Source organism: Hyperoodon ampullatus (genome assembly GCF_949752795.1).
Source record: "Hyperoodon ampullatus genome assembly, chromosome: 5".
Lineage (NCBI taxonomy): Eukaryota > Metazoa > Chordata > Mammalia > Artiodactyla > Ziphiidae > Hyperoodon > Hyperoodon ampullatus.
This window is the reverse complement of record NC_136918.1, coordinates 101,757,851-101,776,063: the sequence shown is the minus strand read 5'-3', so window position 1 is coordinate 101,776,063 and position 18,213 is coordinate 101,757,851. Positions and strand designations below refer to the sequence as shown.

Here is an 18,213-nt window from a genome sequence, read left to right as displayed (position 1 = left end):
AGGCCAGGGGAAGCCTATGCCAGTTGGTTCCGGTGTCCTTTTTTTTTTTTTTTGCGGTATGCAGGCCTCTCACTGTTGTGGCCTCTCCCATTGCGGAGCACAGACTCTGGACGCGCAGGCTCAGTGGCCATGGCTCACGGGCCCAGCCGCTCTGCGGCATGTGGGATCCTTCCGGACCGGGGCATGAACCCGTGTCCCCTGCATCGGCAGGAGGACTCTCAACCACTGCGCCACCAGGGAAGCCCCCTGTGTCCTTTTTACATGACCCTAGTAAACATTGATATATTCCCTGATTTGGTATAAGGACTATAAAGCACCACCAATGAAGTAATCTTACAAAAAATAAAAATAAGTGGAACCCAGATCTGGTCAAGCCACTAAATATATCTACCAATTTAAAGGAAATACAGGGAATGGGGGAACATGTTCAATGATATCTCACGAAAAGGAAAATCTGGAATGTGGGATAAGACCACTTTTGTGGGTCAAAATTTTTGCTAGTAAATTTGATTTCATGTAGTGAAAAGATAACTGGCTATTTAAAACAACAGTGAGATACTGTTGCACACCTGTTAGAATGCCTTAAAAAATCTGGACAATACCAAGTTCTGGTGAGAATGTGGAACAACTGGAAAACCAGACATTCTGCTAATGGGAAAGTAAAGCTTTACAGCCATTTTGGAAAACAGTTTTACAGTCTTGAAGAATTAGCATTCTTTATATAACCCAGTAATCACTATTTACCATGGAGAAATGAAAGCATAGGTTCACATAAAAATCTGTATATGAAAGTTCATCAGCTAGGGAATTCCATGCAATAGAATACTTTTCAGCAATAAAAAGCAACTGAGTGTTCAGTTGTACATATAGATACACATAGCAACATAGATGAATCTCAAATGCATTATGCTGAGTGAAAGAAACCAGGCTCAAAAAGTTTCATACTGTATAATTTCATTCATTTGACATTATGGGAAAGGCAAAGCCATAGTGACATAAGTCAGATTAATGGTTGCTCGGGGCTGGGGTGGGGAAAGGATTCATCATAAAGGATCACAAGGGAAATTTTGGTGGTGATGGAAATATTCTATAGCTTGATTGTGGTGGGGGTTACATGGAAGTAGGAGTTTGTCACAATCCCTAGAAATGTACGTTTAAAAAAGGTGAATTTTGTTGTAAGTAAATCATACCTCAATAAACCTAACTTTAAAAAAAGAAAATGGGGGAACCTATAGATTAAAAAAAAAAAAAAAGACCTCACCATAATGTATAGAACCTATTTGGATCTTGACTTTCTGTTAAAATAAGTTGAGACCATAGGAACATTAAATAATGACTGGATATTTGATGACATTAAGTAATACATACTATTTATAGTAGTGAATTGTTATTGTAGTTATATTAAGAGGAGTCTTCATCTTGGATTTACATATTGAAATTTTTACAGATGAAATCATATGATTACTGGAATTTGCTTCAAAGAAATCTTGCAGTGAGAGTAGGTAAACATGTATAGATGAAATAAGATTGGCTATAGGTTTGTAATTATTGAGGCCGAGTGATTAGTACAATGAGGGTTCATTGTACTGTTTTCTCCACATTTTAAATTATTTTTGAGAATTTTGCATAATAAAAATTAATTAAAGAATTATGGCTCAATTTTACAAATGTATGCTTAGTGAATATACTGGAAGAATAATCTGCAATGAGTATGTAGAGTTTATCCCAGAAATTTAAGCATGGTTTCATACTAAAAATCAATAAAATGTATCACAGTCAAATAGGAAAACCCACCGAATCCTTGCTATAGACACTAAACAGCAGATGCTAAGTAGCAGACTTCCAATGACATTTTAAAAAAACTACAAAAACCCCTCCACTTTTTTAACTAGATGAAGAACTAAAACTCATGATGAGATACCAAAGGATTGTTTCTCAGAGTTCAGTCCATGACTGGCATCTGGGGGCCTTGAAGGTAATAGTTAAAATTAAAATCTGCTGAAACATGGGCCATACACATTAACCTGCTGGAAACACTACAAAAATCCTCTCCTGTTGATCTCTATCTATCTTTCTGGCCTCATTTCTATCCTCCTAGTTCCCCCAAATAATCTCCACTCCTACTCCCCATTCCAGCAACTGAGAACTGATTTAGTCATAGCTCAGTTACTTTATAGAAGGTATTCTAAAATAAATTTGTTTCTCGTCACATCTGATTAAAGACCCCCTCATCCTAGCCCAGCCCAAATTGCATTTTCTTTATGAAATTGTCCCAGACCTGCCCTACCAGCCTTAGCCTAACTTAATTGCTAAGCTATTATATAGTTTTCAATTTTAGAATTTAACAGAGTATGTCATGATTATTTGTTTGCATGTCTTCTCAACCAGATTATGAGTTACATTTGGTCAGGGAAAAAGGTGCATGGTTTTTATTTTTGCTTTTGCCTTCTTTAGCAGTAAGTATACTAACACATACAATAATAATGTAATCTAAACTTTAAAAATATAGATTTCTTCAAAATGAGTTGTTTTTGTACTTTGCCAATCATATATAAGGGCAGTTAATAACACAGAAAGAAAATATACAGGCAGGCCTGCTTTAAAAGTTTTTCTTTCTTTAATGTGGTATAAAAAAGACTATATATGAAAATGGGGGGAAAAGCAAAGGTGATTATTTCGTTGTTGGTTTGTAAAGTGACCCTATACTCATGCAGGACAAGGAAAGAGAACAAAGAAACAGATCACTCTGGATTGGTAGGTGGCAGGTTTAATAAGCAAGGGAGCTTATGCACAAGGTTTGTCTTGGGCGGCTGTCAGACGAGTAGATCTCTGCACTTGACCACCAGAGGCTTAGAGACTTCAACTGGGTTCAGTCGCGTATACCATCCAGATGGTTTCAGTAGCACCTTATTCTCTCAGGGCTCTGTCCTTGGAACAGCTATCACTGTGGGAATGATAGGCAGAGCATAGTTCTAAGGACAGGGGAGGAGCTGAGGAACCTCCCACCCATTGCTCAGGTCCAGCTTATGAGTCATATGGTGGTCATATCCTCTTGATTAACCCCACCAACATTCATCAATTTTAGAAGTCAGCTATTAAAAATGACTTTGTTAGTACTGTTACTCAGTCATCTATTTCATTTAGCATTGTTAAACACCACACTATTTTAAAATTAATTTATAACCACCTTATATATTTTATATTTACTCAATATTATTAAGTATTATATATTAAGATTTAGTACCTACAAATAATTTTAAAGTAATTCAACTTATTAAAGCTAATACGATGAATAGTACTAAAGGTCATTGACATTAATGATTTATATAGCTGATTCATTCTTATGTCAATTGAGAAGTTCATGCAAGTTTTTTTGTTTTGTTTAATTCCAGTTGTGTTGCTTGATACAACAACTGTACTGGGAGAGCTAGGATGGAAAACATATCCATTAAATGGGGTAAGTTTAAATATCTTTTAAAATTGTTTTTCTTGTTAGGTTTTTAGGGTCTGTTATAATAGTTCAAGAAAGAAAAACAGTGGTTTTGGCTGTATTAAGTATGAATTTTAGTGTATAAATTAAATTACATAGGAAAGATTAAAATGCAATTAGAACTGCTAACCAATGGGAATGATGTATAAAATTATTTGCTTTCTTCTAAATTAGTAATTGTTCTTTAATATAGTGTTTATACATAGTAGTATCAGAATAGCTATCATATAAATATTTTCTTTAGAAATAAAATTTTATGTTCAAGACACTTTTATTTTCTGTGTATATGCTTGTTAAATTTGGTAACCTCACTGAGTATTTGTACATAAACAAACTTTAGATTATCATAGCATAAGTGTATTTTCCAGATACTAACAATTTGGTATTCATTAGAAAATATGAGTCTGCTAAAGCAGTATGTGTCTTTTGAACTTGGCAAAAAGATACATTATGATCAGGTTTTTGTTAGCTGAGTGTAGTTGCTTTTGAAAGGCTTATAAGAATGTATAATTTACTAAGTACACTTTTCCAGGTACTGACACCATTTTGGCTATGGTTGTACTTGACTTTTTATATGTTTTGATATATTTTGCATCATTTTCACAGTCAGTGTATTCCTACTATTTTTTTCATTTCAAGCGAAAATAAAAAGGGTGGTTTGTGATGCTTTTTACCTAGATTTTGTCTATTTAAACAAATCTTCAATAATGGAGGTAGTCAGCTGCTTTCAGATATACTTTGGTTAGCTTTTCTTCCTTTTTTTAGAAATGTATTTTTCTCATTCATCACATTCTTTCTTGATACTGTTTTACATTGCTTTTTCTGTTACATCTACAAATTTAAATCTGAAATAAGTTGGTTGACCCAAAATTGTTTTATATTTTTAGAATCATTCCAGCAATGCTGTTTCAATTTGACCTTTATATTGGCAATTATTCAACAGTTATTCATTAAATGTGTATTTTCAACTAAAAATTCCTATGAAGAGTTTAATCTTTCTGTCTTTAACAGGTTATTTATTTATTTCTATTTGTCTGTTTATGGACTATGGCTTTATTTTTTCTGAAATTTACATTTTATTCTTACAGAGCACTCGTCAAACCATTTCTGAGAATGTCTCTTTTAAACTAAGATTATGCTTTTACCTTCATTATCTTATTTTCATTAAAATGAATAAACATCAGTATTCGTTGAGTGTGTTAAGTGTGTTATGTTTATCACAGTTACTTTCAAGAAGTGAATGAAACTTCTTTTTCGGAATACCCTTTCAAGATATATACATATCTCGTTTTCTCAGTATATGAAGTAACTTATAAGAACTTACAAATATTAAGTAGTTTACAAGCCCCACTTTTTCATTTTCTGGAAAAAAAATGACAAAAATATTAAGTCATACTATCACTGACCTCATCTTGTCATAGCCAAAGGATCACGTGAGGAACAGAAGGAGTTGTGCTCTGCTCTAGTGATTGTGTTTGGCTTGATCAGGCTGCATTTCTTAAAGCAAACTGGTAACCAGGAGACACAGGGACTTACAGAGTTACAAATAAACTTACTGCTATTGTTCTTGTAATGATTTTGTCATAGGTGTTATGAAATGGGGAATTTTTCTACTTCTGATTTATTATAGAGAGAGGGCAGAATTGTTTGAAAAGTGATGCTTACCTCATAGTTTTCTATTTTCCAGACACTGCACTAAGAATTTTATCCTTTTTTTTCACAATTGCCCTATGAGGTATGTCTTAGTTCTCTTTCCCTGTTGGAGAAACCCAGTTTTAAAGACAGTAAGGAACAAAATTTACCAAGAAGTTATAGGCCAAATAGTGAGTGACGGATTCCAATTCAAACTAAATTATTTCTGACTCTAATACCTGTATACGTATTATGGTACACTAACAGAGAGGAACATTGGAAACTTTATGAAAAGGCAATTACTTATGTGTGCTGTTTGCATAATTGATTCATATTTTTTCTCCCCTTGATAAACATACTACTAAACTGAGATATACATTTTGGGCACCAGCCAAGAATGAACAAGAGGAAAGAGAAAGAAGCAGGGAAGGAGACTACAGTAGAAAATAAATATGATAGAATAAGGTAGAAAAGGAAAAGATGGTTAAAAATTCATTGAGCATTTACCATATGCTAGGCTTTGTTCAAAGCACTTTACTCACATGAGTCCTAGAAATCAAGTATAAATTTTCCTTATTGAAAGATGTGAAAATTGAACTTCAGGTATATTAAATAACTTCTTCATGGTCACAGAGCAAGGAAATAATGCAGCAAAATTTCTAAGCCAAACATATTTTAATCTTCACATGTATTTCACAGTAGGTGCTTTTTATTTCTTTGAAGATTCTACCATGTAAAGATAAAGGGCAATGAGCAATACGTATAGACTACAGAGGGAACAATAACACATGGATTCAGACATTCAAAAGTAAATTGAATACTCAATTACCTTGGAATAGGCTATTTGACTTTTAGATTATCCCCCCAAATAATAATGCATATATGGCAAGTGTCAGCAGTAGGAATACTTGAAAATAGGAGCACATGGACATATTTTATAATAGATATGGATAAAGCTTCACGAATTAGATAAAACAGAGGTGAACCAAGGGAAACAATAAACTGGGTAGATGACATAAGTAAATTTTAAAGAAAACATGCAACTTAAGTTTCTCTTTTAATGAAGAGGATAGATTACGGACAGGAATAGAGCTTTACTTAGTGCTATTTGTAGTTTAAAACAAGTAAGGAAATAATTAGTAAGGATAGGAAAACTTTGAAAACAGTCTTCTAAAAATGGCAAGAATGAAAATCATCTAGACATCATAATTGGTTAAATAATTTAAAATCTGTAGGAACTGTAAATCAGTGTATAACATTTAAACTACCATTTATATCTGTGTATTAAAATTATAATTAAATCTATTTGACATTGTGTAATTTTTTAAGGTTCTCAGGTTTTTTGAGCCATGCTAATTTGAATGGCCATTTTAACTAAAGTTGCCTTTTCTCAGAGACACTACTTCAGTTGTTTTTACAAACATGTCATGGGTAGAAAAGACAATAGATGATATATTTGACAATCTTATGATATAATGTATATTTGGTGTTTCTCTGAATAAAGTATTTCCTAGGAGTAACTTTCAAATCAATAAAATTTTTTTCCATAAAGAATTGAACTAAGAGATATTTTTGAAATCATATAATGTATGATTTATATTATGAATCATATAAAATATATGCTTTAGTAAATTAATTCATAGTGGTTTTAATTTTTGTTGAGTTTTTTTTTTTTTTTACTAAAAATACCTATTCCACCCTTAGTAACATGCTGATGTAATTACAAGAGTAGGCATTCATGATGTGCCTGTAAACAAAACCATTACTGATTATTTGAATATAACATAAGCACCTCTGGTTAGCAAATATGGAAAATAGATGAATAGTTTTGAGCAAATGACATTTTAGGCTTGCAACAATTAAAAGAAAATATATTTATTTTCTTGCTTGCTTGTCAACTCATTTTTGCCAACATGGAAAATACACTTTCTGTTTTTAAAAGTCATGTCCAGAATTCAATTTAACACATTTCTCTTGTTCCATGTACTCTTTTGCAGTTTGGAAATAGGTCTACACAATCATAAGGCCAGAGAGAGTATCTTCAGGTAGTTTCGAGTAATGTTTTGTGAAAGAATAATAAAGGGAAGGATGAATTCTGCTTGAGGAAGATTGGTAGTAGGATGTGACCCATCAGCTCTTTCTTATAATCTAAGGAATCACATATGGGCTGGAAGAGAGGGTAGAAGGCACCTTTTAGGAAAAGAGAGTAGCTTGAAGACAGGCACCGAATTCTTAAATATATGCATTAAGTTTTAGGGACGTTGAGAATAATTTGTGTGGCTGAAGAGAAGGGATGTGGTGGGAAATAAGGCTACGATTATAGGCTAAGCTGTACTGTAGGAGACTTAGAATTTCAGTGTCTTAATTGATTTACATAGTGTGTATCTCAGCCCCTGTAAGTAGAAGTACTTTCTGGATTTGCTTAAACAATAAAAAATTATTGAAGCTTTCTTTTGTTTAAGACAATAACATAAACCCTTGGAAATGAAAGACACCTTGGAAAATTGTTAGCAAAGCATGTTCAAAATATAGGTGTTCTTATTGATATGTTGAGAACAGAGTGAAGTTGAATAATTAGATTTGTATAGAGTATGGAGCTTGGTTTTAGAAAAGAATGAATACTTCAGTGATTGGGAACCAGTGGTTGTAATTCTTAACACTGTGCTCTCACTGTCTAATGTCAAGAATTTTATATCTACATAATTCGAAACTGTTAAGAACTTTATCCTGTAAGTGTCCCTTCTATCCTTTATCTGTCTATGTACTACACTAAGGTAATAAAATTATGATGATCTCGTGGAGTAGCTAACAGAGTGCCATGATAATCAATGAAAGAATGCTGCGTCAATAAAAATTTTTGCATAGCACTATAGAAGTTATGTGAATACTGTAAAAGTGTTTTCACAAACGTTAAGTATAGGCATATGCCCTGGATTTTCTATTTGCTATTAGTAACTAATAACTGGTTAATATGAAATCTTACTCTGTGCAAAACTGAAGGACATATTTCAGTTTTGAAAATCTCCTGGGAAGGAAGCAGCTAATCTTTAAGAATTCATGCTATTTTAATGCTAATGAGAAAAAAAGAAACATGAAAGACATGGCTCAGGCAATAACTTTGTACAAAAGAAGCAATTAAAAAATATATATCTCCTGAGTTTGTTCTCATAATCTGAAAATGTATGAAAAAAATTATATAAATTTTCTTGACACATTAACACTCATGTTTACTCCTTTTCTTTGATATTTTTATTTATTCAGTTTATTTTTAGCCAATATATAACATTGTACATGAAAGAGAATACAGTAAGAGGGCCTGTAAGTTAAATGTGACATTCAAAATCCTTAATACCCTTTACATATCAGTCCCTATTCAGTGCCACACAACCATGGGGGGTTGTCATATTGGGGCATCTTGGCTCAGTATTAACTCTGACTAATAAAAAGTAATTGCTGTTAACCAGAAAAATAAAAGATTTTTCATAATATAAAAATTGGATTCCATGATTAAAAACTTATATTGTTTCCTTTGAGCTTTAGTAGTTATATTTGATACTTCTTAAAATTTAATAGCCATGTGGCTTTTTAATTTAATACTGTAATTGAAAAGATAAGTGACTTATTTGGGTAGCCACATGCTGGTTTTTAAAGGTACTTATACCTGAATAAAACCTGTTAGTTAAAGCATAGTATTTCATAATAATAATAAGTCCATAAAATATTGCTTAATTTATACCTAAAATTATACATACTTAATGTTGATGAAAAAACTTGATTTTTAAGCACCCTATCAACTTAGATGATCATTAGGGTTTGAATAATGCAAGATCATACAGGGTATATGATCTTACCTGTTAAATATAGTGAATTAGTGTTACGAAATTTACCCTGAGATAGAAAAAAGGGATACAAGTCATTCATGCCTAAATAAAAGTTATGAGTGAACCTAACAATTCAGTCATTAATGATTCTTATAATGAAAAAACTAATGATTTTTATAATAAAAGAGGCTTATATTGCAATTAAACTGTGTAGAAAGCTACTTTATTCCATATGTCAGAGCCCATTATTTCCTAATATCATTGTTCCAAAGTTGAAAAATCAGAGGTAGAATGTGTTTATGATAGAGAATAGAATACCTACTAATACTGGTAGTTAATTTCTGTATTTCGTATAGTAAGAACCAATTTATCATAGTAGCTTATTTTAGTGCTGCATTTTTATTCATTTTGTAATACATAGAAATTATCCAAAACTACATGTATGTGTTTGAATTCTGAAAATATTTATAAGGTTATAATTTCTGTTAAAAATAGATGTGTCAGTTATTGTTTTTAAAACTGATATCTAGATAGTTTTCCTTCTGAGAAACTTCACAACATATGTGGTAGTTTTCTAAATATCTGTCATATTAATTTCAATCATATTGTTTCACATTTGAAAGAAATTACACTTCAGTTTTTTTTTTTTTTGCGGTACGTGGGCCTCTCACTGTTGTGGCCTCTCCCGGTGCGGAGCACAGACTCCGGACGTTCAGGCTCAGTGGCCATGGCTCACGGGCCTAGCCGCTCCGCGGCATGTGGGATCTTCCCGGACTGGGGCACGAACCCGTGTCCCCTGCATCGGCAGGCAGACTCTCAACCACTGCGCCACCAGGGAAGCCCGCTTTTCAGTTTTGAACGTTTCTATTGTCCTATCCCCAAACTCAGAGATTCTTGCCTTAGTTATGTCCAGTCTGTTAATGAGCCCATCAGAGGCATTCTTCATTTTCCATTACATTGTTCTTGATCTCTAGCATTACTTTTTGATTCGTTCTTAGGATTTCCATCTTTTTGCGTACGTGTTCTTACATGTTGTCCAAGTTATCCATTGAAGCCTTTAGCAAATTAAAAAATCCCTGGTCAGATAATTCCAATATTCCTGACATATCTGACTCTGATTCTGATGCTTCTTCTCTTTAAACAGTGTTTTTTGACTGTTAGTACATCTTGTAATTTTTAATTGGAAGGTGGACATGATGTGTGGGTAAAAGGAACTGAGGTAAATAGGCCTTTAGTAATACAGTGGTAAGCTGTGGGGGGAGAGAAAGTGTTTTATAGTCCTATAATTAAGTCTAAGGCTTTTGGTGAGCCTGTACCCCTGGACTGTGAACTTTACCAGGGCTTCTCAATTTCCTTTTTCCCCCTTAGGTGGACAGGATGGCTAGAGGGAGCTGAAGTTAGGTATCTCCCTCCTCCTACATGGAAGCCTACAGCTGGATAGAGCTGGGTATTATCCTTTCCTCAAGTAGATTAGGCTCTGTCAAAACCCCAGCAGGCAGGTAGGGCTCTGGTAAAGTACTTTTTCCTTAGGGCAGACCTTGTTAAGAAGAGCCGAGTGCTCTGGCATATTTCAAAGTGGTTCTTTTACATTTACTACTGTTATCAACATTGTATAGTATATAAGTAGCTGAAACATTTGCTTAAAGAGTTTCACAAATTATGATTGTGCTTAATTTTTTCTACCTTCTGTTTTTATTCAATGAACTGTCTGAATTTTTCACTTTCTCATCACCTCAATCACTACTGGTAGCAGTTAGCTTTATTTTCAAGTCCATTTAATCTAAAAAATGAATCAAGCTTTTATGCCTTTGATTACATGACATTACTGCTGCTATTCTTTCAATAAAGGGAGACATCAGAGTTGCCCATGGTGTGCAGTTTGAGTAGTAGACCATGACACTCCCAGGAGCTTATAGAAATTTAGTTCCACATATCTTGGCTTCACAGGAGACCTACTGTAAGTTTCTAACCCCAAACATTCAAATTGTTGATGTCATGGGTCTGCAATAAAAACTGTGCTTAAACATTTTATGTATTTTTCATTTAATCCTAATAATGCCTATGTGAAGTAAGTATTATTAGCATCATCATTTTACAAATGAAAAAGCTGAACCTGAGAAAAGTTACATCACCTGCCCAAGTGTGTGGTGACATTTAGCTGGTACTAAAGCCAGCGTCATCTCAATTCCAAAACCAGGATTGTTAGTGACTCAGCGTAACATGGATTGATTTTCAACACTATGATTGGTGCTATGGAGAGTGTAAAATAATCTATACATTCGCTCAAGTGCAGTCTTAATCTAGTTACAGTGTTATTACAATGATCCAGATTTTGTGTCAAAAGATACGTGGTTACTGAGAAGTGCTGAAAAAATATTAATTCATCTTTGAAGACCAAAGGATATCCCAAAGCTAAGAATGGTTAATTATTAAGTACAGTTGTTTAGTTAGTGGCATAACAATATTTGGTGCATGTTTAGATTGTTTACATATTTTTTCTCTTAGAAAAGAACTAAAGAAATATTCCTTTAGTGTATTTCTTCTGAGTCTGTTCTTTCGTGTCTCATTTTTAATAAATATGTCTTTATACATGTCTGTTATTGACTGTAAGCTAAAGGGTAAAATATAGAGCAGTCCAACACAAAACCCAAAACATCCTTGTCGAAATAAGTATATTAGAAATGTTATAGAAATTAGAGAACACAATTAGAGAAATGTTAGAGCTTGTCCTTCTCACACCATCTTCTAAGTAAATTGACCAAGAGGCTTGTTGAGGGATTTCCACTATGGTTAGTGCCCAGGTGCCCTATTCCTTCAACCATAACTTAATGAGACAAAGGTAGACACCTGGCTGAAAGACAGCCAATTAATTGGCTAATCGGCTACCTGTCATCTCTCACATATGATTTCCATAAATGGCTAAAGCAATCACATTCCTTTTTAGGAATTTAGGATTTCTAAGTTCAGAGCTGAATGGAAATGGCAATCAGAAACTTCTGCCATAAAGATTCACTGAAAGATTCATGCATAGAAAAGGAGTAGAGCAGAGGGGCTCTGATAAACCAGAATCATGTGCAAGTAAAAGTTCTAAGAGAACAGAAAACAAAACAAAACAAAACAGTAGTTGAAGGGCAACCAGTCAGTAGTAAGAGAATGGAGAACATAGCACATGCAAAGAAAAAACATGAGAAAATGTAGAGTGGGGTAGTCCTTACTTCCGGAGCTGACCAGGTTACTGCTAAATCTCCAGGTGCAGATCTTTAATATTTTAAAAATAAATTCCCTTTGCATGAGCTACCAAATTGTAAAGGTAGATTGTAAACTTGATAATGATGACGATGATGATGACTACAATGACGACGGGAGAAAAAATAGGAGACGGCACTATATTGAGTTTGACCAGGAAACGTGAAAAGCCATGGAAGTTAGAACTCCTTGAGGATAATACAGCAACATGAATCATCCAGAGCTATAGGCCTTCTTTTTTTTTTTAAGATCTTTATTGGAGTATAATTGCTTTACAATGGTGTGTTACTTTCTGCTTTATAACAAAGTGAATCAGTTATACATATGTTCCCATATCTCTTCCCTCTTGTGTCTCCCTCCCTCCCACCCTCCCTATCCCACCCCTCTAGGTGGTCACAAAGCACCGAGCTGATCTCCCTGTGCTATGTGGCTGCTTCCAACTAGCTATCTATTTTACGTTTGGTAGCGTATATATGTCCATGCCATTCTCTCACTTTGTCACAGTTTACCCTTCCCCCTCCCCATATTATAGGCCTTCTTTTATCAAATCTTGCATGGGTAAATGATCTCCCCTGCATGTGGGCAATCAGGGAAACAGGTGAATAAATATACATAGTTTATTAGAACCCATACATTTTAAAATATTTAATACCTGAGCAACTATGAGATGTGACACTTCTCTCAGCAGTATCTCAGAATATTCCTTCTTGTATAGCAAACCCTACAAGTAAATAAGTAAGTAAATGGCTTTCTGCCTTATTTTTCACTGGTTGAAAGAACATGTATTGGATAATGATGAAATTAATTCTGTGGTAAGGAAGAGAAGTAAGAGAAAAGCAGGTAACAATGAATTAGGAAATCAGAATTGAAAGTATTTACTGACATCTGTGAATATGTAATTAGCTTATATTCTCAGGGCAGCTGAAAAATAAGTATGTATGCTATTCATTTTCCAGTATCTCCACTGTTCCTTTTTTTTTTTTTTGCGGTACACAGGCCTCTCACTGTTGTGGCCTCTCCCGTTGTGGAGCATAGGCTCCGGACGTGCGGGCTCAGCGGCCATGGCTCACGGGCCCAGCCATTCCACAGCATGTGGGATCCTCCCAGACCGGGGCACGAACCCGCGTCCCCTGCATCAGCAGGTGGACTGTCAACCACTGCGCCACCTGGGAAGCCCTCCCCTGTTCTTTAATGTATAGTCTTGAAGGTGTCTTCTCGTAAACATATCTATTTTTAAAGATATGGGTTACTTTAAGCCATTACCCTTGATTTACATAATATAGTCTTTTCTTTATTCTATTTTTTGCATTGTTGCTCATAAAACTTTAACTTTGTCTCCTACTTCCGAGAGAAGTTTCCAGTTGTCCTTTTAAAATAAACTCCCAAATTGTATATTCTAAGCTAAGATTCTGGTTTTATCAGAAAGTTCTAATTATTTTAACTATAGTTATTTCAAATATTTATAAACCATTTCATTCATAAATGAAAGAGTCTATACTCAATCCAAAGTAAGCACATACAAAGTTAAATTCTCTCATGAAACCCTAAAGGATTATTAGTGAAATACTTAACAACTAAATGAAATATAGTAGGCCAGGGATTTTTATAAATTTGTTTGTATTTTAAGTGATTGACTTACTCTTACGCCCCATAACCAGTCACCAAGTCCTGCTGATTCTACCTCCTAAAGCTCTTTCAAATCAGCCTTTATCATCAGTGCATCAATCTGGGTCCTCATCATTCTTCTCCAAATTACCATGGTTGTGTTTTAAATTATCCACTTGCTTTGGGTCTTCTCTGGCCCCTTCCACCAACCTTTCCAATCCATCCTTCATCTTGTTGCCAGAACTGATCTTCTAAAGTGAAGATCTGATCCTGTCTCTACCCTACCTAACCCCTGCTTCCCTTACCTATATCATTTAACCTGTGACCCATAGCTGCCTCTCCATTTTTATCTTCACCCACTCCACCTTCTACCTTTTACTAAAGAGACTTTTGCGTTGATAATTTCTTCCATGTTAGTAACTTGCTTCCTCTTTTCTCTGGATATAAGACAGTGCTGTTGAGTTTATCTGGAAAGTTCTCTTACCAATCCCCACCTTCTCTGGCTTTCTCTTACTTTTTTTTTTTGTAAAGGCAAAGACAATTTTCAGTCTTTTCTGGGAAAACTTATACTGTCAAAGATTGAATTAAGAATCTTTTTTGGGGGACACCAGGAACTCAGTGCATATCACAGTGTTTATCTCACAATATTTAAATGTCTCTCTCTTACTAGATTTTAAACTGTTGGAGGAATGGATTGGGTGTGTCATTTTGAGTTAGTGACTACCATATGACAGATGTTCAGTAAAACTTGGTTGGATAGCTAAATAGATGTACAAGTAACAAATTATTCTACATACATATTGGTTAAAGGCTGTATTCTGCAAATCTCATTGGAGCTGGAACAGTTTGTTATTAACTTTGGGCATAATCAGATGTGACAAAAATACTAAATGATTGTGAAAACGGAACCCTTTTCTTATTCAGGATTGGTTTAGAGTATGGGTAGAAAAGTGTATATGTTTACTCTCATTTTTGTATTTTAGAGAATCCATTCATTTTCTCATTATCAATTTTCTCACTAAAATTGAAATTGAAAGGTGAGTGGGAAAGATATTTACCTACAAAATAAAAAGACTATAAAAGAGCTTATAAGCTATTTAAGCAACACTAATCAAGACATAATACACTTTCAAAGAATTAATGACTGGTTTAGAGCAGTGGATGAACTGAATCACATCTGGGAAATATTAACACCAGACAGTTATTAGTACTGCACCTTGTTATTAAGATGAGAATAAAAAATAGACCATATGGATTTTTAATGGTTGATAGATGGACCGAAAATTTTAGAGAATTTATACTAACCAGTCAAGCTTTCAAAAAGCATAGGTCAGCATTAAATGTTAAATAGGTTTTGTACTCTGAATTCCATGCAATTAGTATTTTGAACTAATGTACCATAGTAAGCAAAATAGGTTCTTCAAGTGGATTGACTTTATTTTAGCAAAAAAACCCTGTTGTGCTCATAAATGTGATGCTTAACTTAGTCTTCATCTCCCCCATAATTAGGTAGCAATGTATACCAAATATTTCAATGAAATTAAAAAAGTCTTTAAATAAGAGAATGAATCTAGGATTTAAAATATATAAAAAATACAGACACACACACGTATATACATAGATGCACATCTATATATATGCAGACCACATTTGGAGAGGTAAAATTAAATCTGTATTATTGATTTAGATATCTCAATTTAATAATGTTATTCACTTAATCAAATTATCTGCTTAACTTAAATGTAGTGCTTTCCGATGCACACTAGAAGGATTTTTTTCATGGTTCCTATTAAGAATTGCTCTAAGAAATACCCACATTGTAAATCTTTTTTTTTTTTCTTTTTTTTTTTTTTTTTTTTTTTTTTTTGCGGTACGCGGGCCTCTCACTGTTGTGGCCTTCCCATTGAGGAGCACAGGCTCCGGATGTGCAGGCTCAGCGGCCATGGCTCACGGGCCTAGCCGCTCCGCGGCATGTGGGATCTTCCCGGACCGGGGCATGAACCCATGTCCCCTGCATCGGCAGGCGGATTCTTAACCACTGCGCCGCCAGGGAAGCCCCACATTGTAAATCTTAAAGTAAATAAATAGGTATAGCAAACGTATTATAGTTATTTTTATTCTTTCTATCTATAAACACTGTATTCATTATTTGGATGACCATAAGCCCTGGTTGGCCTGGAATAGTCCTGTTTTTTTTTTCTGTTGTCATATAATAATTATTAATTGTGCCCCATTTATTTTTAAAAGTGGTCCTCATTTGTATGATAAATTGTATGGTCACTCTAATATTAGTTCAGGTAATGTTAACCAAATTACAAATAAACATTAAATGTGTGATAATTCAAACATAAAAGAATATTATTCTCACTTTTGTAATAGTTTAAAGTGAGTTTTTCCCGGTGGTCAGGAATTCTTCCTCCTCCTTGTATGGAAAGGGTAACTGTCCTCCTCAAAATTTCAGAAGTGGGACACAGTACTTCTTATATCTTACTGGCTACAACACATTCACATTACTACACCTAACTACAAGGGAGGTGGAAAATTTAAGTTATCCTGGGAAGAGGAAGAAATGGACTTTAGGTGAATGGACTAAACTACTAGTTGTCACCCGATATCCATTCTCCTTTTTTTTGCTCTCATTAACAGAACCTTGATTTTGAAGAAGTGATATATCCAACTATAAAACCCTACAGTTTCTAGTGTATTTTGCAGTTAGTTGTGACCAGAATACTATTCTAGCCAATGAGATGTAAATGGAGGTGTTTTGTGGAATTTCCAGGAAAGCTGCTTAAAATGAGCTCTGTCAACTAGAGGTCAACCTTTTGGATTAATACATTTCCCTTTTGCTGTCTAGAATGCAGATATGATGTCTAGCTCTTCAGCAGACACCTTGAATCCTAAGGTGAATTTGAGGATAAGATCACGTGCTAGGATGATAGAGTTGCATTAAAATTGTATGTGTGCTGTTGACTTCAGTAACATTAGAATATTGCCTTATATAATATTAAGTGAAATAAAGAGCAAAAAATTTCTAGTCTTTATTTTTAAAATATATATGTTGGAACAACATGAGAGGAAATATTAATAAAACCACTTATTAAGAATGTTTTACTCTAGGTCATGAGAATATGGTGATTTCGGTTTTTGTTCATATTTTCTATTTTTTAAAATTCTCTACAATAGGTTTATATTTCTTTTAATATTAAAATAGAACATTTACTAAATGTATATTTTATTTATTTATGTTCTAGTACATATTTTATTAATTAGTATTATTGTGTAATTTTAAGAGGATTTAGTGTGGTTTAGTGTTGATATTTTCCCAACGATCAAATGTTAGTAGAAAATGACTTCCAAATACCCCTGGAATCCAGAGCTTAATATAAAAAAATTAGCATATGTATTAGATTAGCTATATGTAGAAATATACCTTAAAATACTATTATATGCTTCCTGAGATTAGAAATAAGAATAAGCAGAATCTGATTTTATTAGATACTAAGAGATGTTATCTACGGTTGATATAAAATATAAGAAAGACTGCCTCAATTCAAATGGTAGAAATTGTGATTCAGAGCAGAAAGAATTGTCAGTGTTTATTCAATAGTCATTAATTTGTTTTTTTATCTATTTATCCATCCATCCAGCAACTGTTCATTAAAAGCCCATGATAGAGGATCTTTTATATACCTTTTGGTTTTTGTAAATTTTTCATTTATTTACTAACTTTGATTATTTTTAAGTGCAAATCATCTACTTAAGATTTTAGAACCAGCCTTTTCCAAAAAGGCATTTAAGATTATAGTTTTTTAAAAGTGTGAACAATATTTCTGTCCTTTATCCTATTAGTCATGAAAAAACTACCACCAAATTAAAAGTTATTTCTCCCAATATTATTCATGGTATTTTAGGAAAAAAATCACATACAAATAGTTGTTACAGTTTTATTATAACAAAAAACAGTATGATTTTTAGAAACGTATTTTATTGTCATTCCCATACCAATACATTGGTAACAAAGTTTTTGTATCAACACTAATTGCCATCCAATGTAATTTATTTTATGTGTTTTATGCTAAGTTTCAGGCCAGTACAACCCCCCCCACACACACACACACACATACACACACACTCTGGCCCTCTTGGTGTGTCAGGGTTCTCAGTGATGAGTAGTGATTTTGCTATGTGTGTATTAACACACCAAATTTCTTCTTAGGGCAGCTATTTACTCATTACTCATTTGCTTTCAAGCAGTTCTTGGTAGGTGCTAGCAACAGACCACACTGAATAAAGACAGAGGTCAAGCTACCCTTTGTTTCTGGCTCTTCAAGTTTACACCTAGGAAGCAAGGAGGATGTTACTCAATCTTAAGGGCATCTTTCTGTACTCTCAACTCTGGACTGAGCTTCTGTTCAGAGA

General features: G+C 34.0%; 1 protein-coding gene across 4 annotated transcripts in view; it reads left to right on the top strand.

The window, feature by feature from the left end:
- The window catches only part of EPHA6 (EPH receptor A6), a gene marked incomplete at both ends in the record, with an annotated part of 853,969 nt that overhangs the window by 38,341 nt on the left and 797,415 nt on the right, over positions 1–18,213 (top strand). For all 4 annotated transcript variants that reach the window (XM_079704141.1, XM_079704139.1, XM_079704140.1 and 1 more), the window contains one exon: positions 3,393–3,457. In XM_079704141.1, the coding sequence (XP_079560267.1) occupies positions 3,393–3,457 (65 nt within the window). The remainder of the gene's footprint in view (positions 1–3,392; positions 3,458–18,213) is intronic.